At 31.0% G+C, this 9,939-nt stretch overlaps 1 protein-coding gene across 1 annotated transcript; it reads right to left on the minus strand.

Moving 5' to 3' along the window:
• Nucleotides 1–490: 490 nt before the first annotated feature.
• Nucleotides 491–1,462, minus strand: LOC125223653 (non-specific lipid-transfer protein 2-like). The gene is made up of 2 exons (XM_048126899.2): nt 1,044–1,462; nt 491–684 (listed from the first exon to the last, which is right to left on the minus strand). Exons 1-2 carry the CDS (start codon nt 1,379–1,381, stop codon nt 675–677), a joined length of 348 nt encoding a protein of 115 aa, XP_047982856.2. The 5' UTR covers nt 1,382–1,462; the 3' UTR covers nt 491–674.
• Nucleotides 1,463–9,939: the final 8,477 nt, after the last annotated feature.

Here is a 9,939-nt window from a genome sequence, read left to right on the forward strand (position 1 = left end):
GGTAGTGTGAATAAATTTCTTTTTAAATTTTTTTAAAGTGGATCAATGATTCTTCATCTACCATGTGATGATTTGAACCTCTAATTTAAAGGTTAGAAGGAAAGTGTCTAATTAGTTAAGGTCTTCATCTACCATGTGATGATTCGAACCTCTAATTTAAAGGTTAGAAGGAAAGTGTCTAATCAGTTAAGGTGCACTTCAGCTTCTGGTTTTGTATAAATAATGTCACATGAGTATTTGCCTATTTGGTATGTTATATAAATAAAATAAATATTTTAACTCTAATATTAAATTTATATTATAGCGTACAAAAATTCTCAATTAAAATGGAAGGGCCGAAAAATTTGAGGGTAATAAGGTAATTAACTTGAGTTAGTTATCATGACTGTATTTTTAATGCATATTAATTAATCCACCTATTTCCTGTTTTTATTTTATCACATCAAAATATATAAAAAAATGATTAGGTGAAGAAATAACACGAACCAAGTGATAATTATACTGACATACCAAATAGTAAGGGAAATAAATAGTAATACCATTATTCTTGAGAAAACATAGCTATCAAACATACATTAAAGAGGACAATCAGTAAAAGCTATATAAAGCCTTGTTTTATTCATTGTTATTCTGTAGTCGGAAGAAAACGCAAATCTGCTTCATGTGATCAAAGCTCACTGCACCCTGCAACATAACATGAAACATATTACTACCAAATACACCCTGCAACATGGCATCTACAATTATTTTTTTCATACATGCAACTTAATAATTTGAAAGAAAATTTTGGAAGAATATCGCTTTCCGTTTGACACAAAGGTTATAAGAAAATTCGGATACTCACTGAGGCATCAATTATGGATAAGAATATTATAATTATATTTTGTATGCACTGTCACTTATTAGATTTGAGAATTAGAATTGATCTAATCAAAAATAGAAAATACTCCTATAATCCTGTAATATGCCATTTTTCAAAACAAACACTGCTTATGATTATTATAGAAGAATATCATTAAAAATTAATTCTTGGGTTTGCTTACTGAGAGCAATCGGTGGAAGGGCTAATCTTGTACGGAATATTGACACCACATTGGCTGGGGAGGCCAGCGGCCTTGCCGAGGTCGGCGTCAGGGTATGAGCTGGCAAGGGATTTCAGGCAGTTGCAAACGCTCTGCTTGTCTGGCGTCGTCTTGGCAGAGTCATAGAGACCATTTATGCCGCCACAACATTCCCCTAGGGGACCCTTCCCGGTCACGTAGGGGAGGCATGGTTTGAGGTACGAAACCACTGCACCACACCCGATCGCAGCCTCACTTGGCGAAGCAATGGCAACGATAAATGCGGCCGCGATGAGAACCGAGCACAACAACTTCATCATACCAAGAATTTTGTTGAATTATATGTTGCTCTTTTGGAATTGTAGATTGAGATCGAGATTGTAATCACAATGTGTTTGTAATTGTGCATGAAGGTGGTCGGTTTATATAGAGTGTAATGTGGTTAATCTATTTGATTTGGAATGTTTAGGTAGTTGTGCTGGACTATTGATGTCACAATTAATGTATTGCATATGTAGGTGGAAGATACAAGTTAGCATAATTCAATCACAAATTAATTTTCGGAAGTAAGGTGAATTAGTCAAATATAGGATGAATAAAATTCTGACACGCACATTTGAGCTTATCTTGGCCCTTGTGAATAATATATTAAAACTTGTGAATTAAGACGAGACAAATTGAACTAGGTCGGCCCTATACTACATGCCTACGTTTCTAATCTAAGTGAATTTCATAATATTCAGTAATTTAATTTTCAATTGATGAACAACTTTAGTCCATTTTTAAAGTGTTAATACGATATTTGAAATAATACAATATGAAGTATAAAAATGTGACCATCATTTATTTATTGCAAACTTAACACTTCTAGCTGTTCAAATAATTGTGAAGCTGAGATATCGAATTGAAATGAAAATTCTCAGGCCATGCACCAGACTTCAGGTTGGGGATGCCTGTAATTCATATTAGAATAAAACAATTATAAAATTTAATGACTTGTATTATTGGAATTAATTAAACTTGAAGATTGTAACATTCCTAAGTCAAAAAAACAATAAATTGTCCCCACCGTCTTCACTCGAGCTACGTGCGTTTCAACCAACGGTGGACTAATTTACGATGGGGCCTTCGAAATTTTGTAGTCTAAAATCTTTGACTTCAATCTCACTTGGATTGTATTCACCGCTGGATTGGATACGAATTTTAAAAAATATAAAGAAAAGTTTGTAAAAAAAGTAATATGTGAAACTCATTTTTATATTTTTTTTCAGTTTTATAATAGATGATACATTTTAATAATGATACTTAATTTTATAAGATATTGTTTGGTGCATTAAACAGAGATAAGAAAAATAATATATTTATATTAATATTTGAGAGAATTTTTTCCAAAAAAAAAAATGTGACATATTTTATGGGATAAATTAAAAATAAAAGTGTGGCATCTATTATGGAATGAAATAGTATTAATTTTATAATAAAATATGAGTTAAATGTGTGTCACACACCAATTTTATAGTAAAAGTGAATTGTACCTCCTCATTATAGATAGACCACAATGGCAAACTCCTACTAATGAATGGAAGGAGTAGTAAATATATTGTCACACCCCAACCCCTCTGACGTATATTCTTATAATAAAAAAATTCAGAAATTTAAAACTATAAAACCACATGTCAAATTAAATACCCATATCAGATACCTTCAAAAAACAACATTTATCTATATAACCATAAACATTAAATATAACCATAGACATTAAATATAATAAACAATTTCACATTCATATGCATAGGCCACTCTATCCAGTTTATTATTCTGTGACAAATCAATCATGATATCTGCCCGATATTTTCAATATGCCAATATTGACATGTAGGTCTCAATATGAATTGACCCGAAGGTCCCACTGTGATTTGACCCGTATGTCCCAATATGAATTGACCTGAAGATCCCACTGTGATTTGACCAGTAGGTCCCAATATGATCTGACCCGAAGATCTCAATGTCCACTATAATTTCAGATCCAGGAAAAGACCGTCACAGATCCCCTTTAATCATATTATGCATGTACTTTCAGTATCATATATAAAATACATCAATTCTATCAACTACACATCCATATTATATCTACCAAGTAATTCCAATACAATATATAAATATATCTCACACAAATCATATATCCATCACATTCCACCATATAGATCAAATATTCACTCAATTTAAATTCTCACATTCCAGCACATAACATATACTCCCTTCAAAACCTTAGAGTTAGAGTCCTATTAACTACAAATCCACTCTTAAAGACCGAACTAGAGACCAAATTAGGGCCACTCATTTTTCTTAATCTTATGGTTATGATTAATTTACAATTAATTTAATATTTTATTAAATAAAAACGTTTTTTTTAGATTTTTTTAATTTTTTTTCATTTTTAAATTTTTAATTTTTTTATATTTTTTTATATTTTTTATATTTTTTTTATATATTTTTTTTATTCGATAAAAACTTGCTGGAGTAAATAATGAACTATATTCACTACATAATGAACTAAATGAATGTATGTTATGAACTTATTACTTCATTCAGTCGTGCTATTACTTCATTCCGTTAGTTTATTACTTCATTTATTCATGCTATTACTTCATTCTATTAGTTTATTACTTCATTCCGTTAGTTTATTACTTCATTCAGTCATGCTATTACTTCATTCCATTAGTTTATTACTTCATTTCATTAGTTTATTACTTCACTTTATTATTTTATTACTTCATAATGTGTTATGACATAATTATCTTTCAGTTGAAGTAAATTCAGTATATAATGAATGCGAAAAATTACTTCATAACATACCTTCATTTAAGCTTTTAATTTTGATTTTTTACTCCCTAATTAATTTCCTAATTATTTTTATAAATATTCTTTTAAAATTAGAATTAAACAATATATTTGGGTTCATCTTTTATCTTCTTCCTTACTCTCATCTTTCATCTTCTTCCTTCCTCTTCCTTTCAAACCCTAATTATGGAGCGATGACTCTTTCTCATAAAACCAACACTGCCTCCAAAAACCGACTCTCTCTAGAAAACGAAAAAGAGGATTATTTCGAAACGGATCCAATTCCAAATAATGAAACTGACCCCAAAATAATTGAAAAATAGCTCAAATTCCAATTCAGTTTCGCTCTGCGGCAATGAAACTGAATAAACTGAATTAAAAAATAATTACAAAAGGCTCTGCGGAAGCAGAGGTTTCGCTCTGCCGGAGGTATTCGGTTCTCGTACGGCGACAAATCGAAGGCGGTGGAGACGCTGCTGCTGCTCACGGAGCTGTCGAGCCGGAAGAAGTAGTCACCGTCGTCGTCGCCGCCGCGTGGGCTGCACAATCCCCTTCTTCAGCAGCCGCCGCTGCTTCCGCAGAGCCTTCCTGCACAGCCCTGCCGACACCTTGTTCACCGCCAGCACAGTCAAGTTCAGAACCCCGCACGGGCAGCAGCAGGCCACCGCCGCGCAATCCGCCATCGCTCCCCCGGCCATCCCCCCCCCCCGGCCACGCGATTAGAAGTCGTTGTCAACCAGCGGCTGCCGCGACGACGCCGGGGGCAACCCAAATTGTCTCGTCATTTTTGTTGGAATCAGTATTCGAGTTTCTTTATTGAAATCCCCTCTTCGATCTCCTCCTTCCTTCACCAAACCAATCTAGATAACTGCACATTCAATTAAAATTATTTAATTCTAATTTTAAAAGAATATTTATAAAAATAATTAGGAAATTAATTAGGGTGTAAAAAATTATAATTTTAATTTGGTCAAAATCGGGCGTTGACCGTTAGTTTTTAACGGAACAGTTAGTCCAGGACCAAAATGATCAAATTTTCATCTGTTTAGGACCAAAAAATCCGAAAGATATATGTTCAGGACCAAATAATCCAAAAGATAATGTTTAGGACCAAAAACGTAAAATGACCATATGTTCAGGACCTATTTTAGCTTTTACTCAAAAAATAAATTAAAAACATTTTTATTTAATAAAGTATTCAATTAATTCTAAATTAATCATAATCATAAGATAAAGAAAAATGAGTGGCCCAAATTTGGTCTCTAATTCAGTATTTAAGAAAGGTTCGACATTGATCACAACTTATATTCATGTATAAATCTAAGATAAAAATATCATTTATATATATCAAGTAATTAGAAAGTAAAGAAAATATGGAAAATTAAAGATTGGGATGGTCGAAAATTTACACAATTCATAGTCTACCTCTATAATTTAGATAGCTTAAAGACTCTCGTTGTTTCTTCTTTGTTTCCCCTTTTCTTTTCGTTCTCTCCTCCCACTTTTTTTTTTCTTAAATGCCAAACTCATATATATAAGGACTAGCAACAAATTTTTGCCGACTTACTTCTATGATTATCTATTATATTACATTTAAGCAACTTAGGATGTATTTTAAAAATTGAGAAAAACAAGTTATAGTTTAAGAACTCGACACGTTGCATCCAAACCAATGCCTACTAATAATAATAAACAATACTAAAATAAATCATTATCTATCTAGCATTTTCTTAGATTGTATATGTATTATTATTTTATTTATTTATTTACACTTACGTATATATACACGTATATATACAGTGAGTAGTCTAGCTAATAAATCATTATCTATCTAGCATTTTCTTAGATTGTATATGTATTATTATTTTATTTATTTATTTACACTTACGTATATATACAGTGAGTAGTCTAGCTAACTAATCCCTTGTACCATATTCTTTTCCTATTATCCCCGCTTAATATATATGATGCAAATTATAATAAAATATGCAATGCAATTGCGAATGAACTGTATAAATATGCAAATATGTATTTCTTTGGGTCAAGGATTTCACAATTCTTCCCCTCTTTAAGAATTTTGTCCGCAAAATTCAATACCTACTATGCACTTATAAACAACAAAGTTATTGACCAACATGTTTCGTATAACACACAAATGCAGATTATCCCAATGAGATATATCCCTGCTCTGATACCACTTAAACTGTCACGCTCCAACCCTTCTGACGTATATTCTTATAATATAAACCCAGAAATTTAAAATTATCAACCCACATGTCAAATTAAATACCTATATCAAATACCTTAAAAAAACAACATTTATCTATATAACCATAAACATTAAATATAACCATAAACATTAAATATAATAACCAATTTCACATTAATATGCATATGCCACTCTATCTAGTTTATTATTTTGTGACAAATCAAGCCTGGTATCTGTCCGGGATTTCCAATATGTCAATATTTACCCGTAGGTCACAATATGAATTGACCCGAAGGTCCCACTGTGATTTGACCATAGGTCCCAATATGAATTGACCTGAAGGTCCCACTGTGATTTGACTAGTAGGTTCCAATATGATCTGACCCGAAGGTCCCAATGTCCACTATGATTTCAGATCCAGGACAAGACCGTCACTGATCCTCTTTAATCATATTATGCATGTACTTTCAATATCATATATAAAATACGTCAATTCTATCAACTACACATCCATATTATATTCTACTAAGTAATTCCAATACAATATATAAATATATCTCACACAAATCATATATCCATCACATTCCACCATATAAATCAAATATTCACTCAATTTAACTTCTCACATTCCAGCACATAACATATACTCCCTTCAAAACCTTAGAGTTACGTTCATATATTGATCTAAGATGAAAATATCATTTATATATATCAAGTAATTAGAAAGTAAAGAAAATATGGAAAATTGAAGATTGGGATGGTCGAAAATTTACACAATTCATAGTCTACCTCTATAATTTAGATAGCTTAAAGGCTCTCGTTGATTCTTCTTTGTTTCCCCTTTTCTTTTCGTTCTCTCCTCCCCCTTTTTTTTTCTTAAATGCCAAACTCATATATATAACGAGTAGCAACAAATTTTTGCCGACTTACTTCAATGATTATCTATTATATTGCATTTAAGCAACTTAGGATGTATTTTAAAAATTGAGAAAAACAAGTTATAGTTTAAGAATTCGACACGTTGCATCCAAACCAATGCCTACTAATAATAATATAAAATACTAAAATAAATCATTAATTATCTAGCATTTTCTTAGTTTGTATATGTATTATTATTTTATTTGTTTATTTACACTTACGTATATATACAGTGATTAGTCTAGCTAACTAATTCCTTGTACCATATTCTTTTTCTATTATCCCCACTTAATATATATATATATATAGGGGTGCGTTAAAATGACAACACTTTTAAAATGACACTGTGACACCACGCTAGATTGCAATATTATATATGCTAGACTGCAATAGTATAAATACTAGACTGCAATCTATACATTGCAGCCTAGCGTATTGGATATTGCAGTCGGAAAAAATTGCAGTCTAGTGTATTGGATATTGCAGTTCGCGAAAATTTATCCTTGAACGTGCCACATGGCAGCTTATTATTCGTCCACATGTACAAATGATTGGCTAGTAATGGTGGTATGGTGTTATTTTAAGAGGTGTTGTCATTTTAACACAAACCTATATATATATATATATATATATATATATATATATATATATATATAGGGAGGGGGTCCTATTCTAATGCTTATAGCACCCTAATCCAAAATCAAGACTAAATCTCCATCATTGGATTTTAAAATGAGTGGATGAGATTAAAGCTCACAAATCTCAATAAATAGTAGACAAAATATCAACAAAAGGGTAATATCGTCATTATGTTATCATATGATAATTTTCGTGGGTGTTTTTTTATATCAACATTGTGTATAACAAATATCAACAATATGACATTAGAATATCAACACATTTTTATTGAGATTGGACATGCATAATATTGAGATTTTGCCTACAATATATTGAGATTTTTTGTTGCATTTGATAAAAGCTGCTTATCAACATGTACGAAAATTGAAATATAATTTATCAAATTTCATCACCCGAACATCGTCGGAATATATGCAATTGAGATCACGTTGGAATCCTTATTAAATTATCTTTAATTTGATATATTTTTTGCTAAAAAATAATTTAAATTGAGAGAGTTACGTAAATTTAAAGATTTGAGATGATTTTGAGGAGAGAGAAAGTAGTTAGTTATAATTACTACATACATGATTTTACATTAATACCCTTTTAATTTAATTAATAATTATTTAAATTTAAAGTAAATTACACATGACATTATATCAACTACAAGATCTTCTAATCTAATGATTAAAAATTAGTCTTAATTTTGAATTGCTAATTAGTTAGCAATTGATCACATCCCTAGCAATTGATCACCTCCCTATAGGGATGTGATCAATTGCTAACTAATTATCAATCCAAAATTGAGACCAATTTTTAACCATTAGATTAGAAGATCTTGTGGTTGATATAATGCCAAGTGTAATATATTTTAAATTTAAATAATTATTAATTAAATTAAAAGGGTATTAATGTCATATCCTATATGTAGTAATTATAACTAACTACTTTCTCTTACCTAAAAATCATCTTAAAACTTTAAATTTACGTAACTCTCTCAATTTAAATTATTTTTTTGCAAAAAATATATCAAATTAAAGATAATTTAATAAGGATTCCAACGAGATCTCAATTGCATATGTTCCGACGATGTTCGGGTGATGAAATTTGATAAATTATATTTCAATTTTCGTACATGTTGATAAGCAGCTTTTATCAACAAATGCAACAAAAAATCTCAATATATTGTAGGCAAAATCTCAATATTATGCATGTCCAATCTCAATAAAAATGCGTTGATATTTTCTTGTCCTTGTGTTGATATTCTATATATATATATATATATATATATATATATATAGGGGTGCGATCATATCATAACTCATATTTATGTGACAACCTAATAATCCTATCATTTTATTGGTCAAAAGTATCATTTTTACTAAAAATGATATTTATACACGATAAATGATATTTTTTGAGCATGCATAAAATGATACTTTTATTCCATAAATATGGGTTATGATATAATCACATCCATATATATATATATATATATATATATATATATAGGATTGTGTTAAAATGACAACATCTCTTAAAGTAACACCATACCACCATTCCTAGCCAATCATTTGTACATGTGGACGAATAATAAGCTGCCATGTGGCAATCATAAAAATTGCTCAAGGATAAATTTTCACGGACTGCAATATCCAATACACTAGACTGCAATTTTTCCCCACTGCAATATCCAATACGCTAGACTGCAATCTATAGATTGCAGTCTAGCGTTTATACTATTGCAGTCTAGCATATATAATATTGAGTCTAGCGTGGTGTCACAGTGTCATTTTAAGAGTGTTGTCATTTTAACGCACCCCTATATATATATATATATATATATATCATTAAGGTCCTATTACCCTCTTAGTGTCTATTTCCTTCTTAATATCATCCATTAGATTGATGGAATGGACGGACTAGATTAAAAGGAGAAATCTGATCCCGTGTTGCATTATTTGTCCTAATATGTGCATTATGAGGGTATAAGAGTAAAAATATAATGTCTTGTACACGTTTCAAAACGGAAATTCCTATAATTAAGCTAGATTTTCATAACCTTCCATATTCTCATTCACTCTCTTACTCCATCCCATCAACCCACGATCAAAACTATTCTCCACCATTTCAAAACCTCATAAACCCTAACCGCCTCTCCAATCGAAGAGAAACCAACTCCACCGTCGATTCTCACTGCGAAATTCACCGTCGGTCAATGACTCACAGGCTTAAAGTATCGATTTTTAGTTTCGCGCGCGCCGATTGAGTTGCTGAAGTTCCGATTTT

Source organism: Salvia hispanica, chromosome 1 (genome assembly GCF_029641045.1).
Source record: "Salvia hispanica isolate PSC_SH4W2 chromosome 1, Shi_PSC_v1, whole genome shotgun sequence".
In the NCBI taxonomy this organism is placed as follows: Eukaryota; Viridiplantae; Streptophyta; class Magnoliopsida; order Lamiales; family Lamiaceae; genus Salvia; species Salvia hispanica.

Bases quoted from the DNA above. Each gene is read 5' to 3' on its own strand.
- LOC125223653 (XM_048126899.2), bottom strand. From the start codon at position 1,381: ATGATGAAGTTGTTGTGCTCGGTTCTCATCGCGGCCGCATTTATCGTT.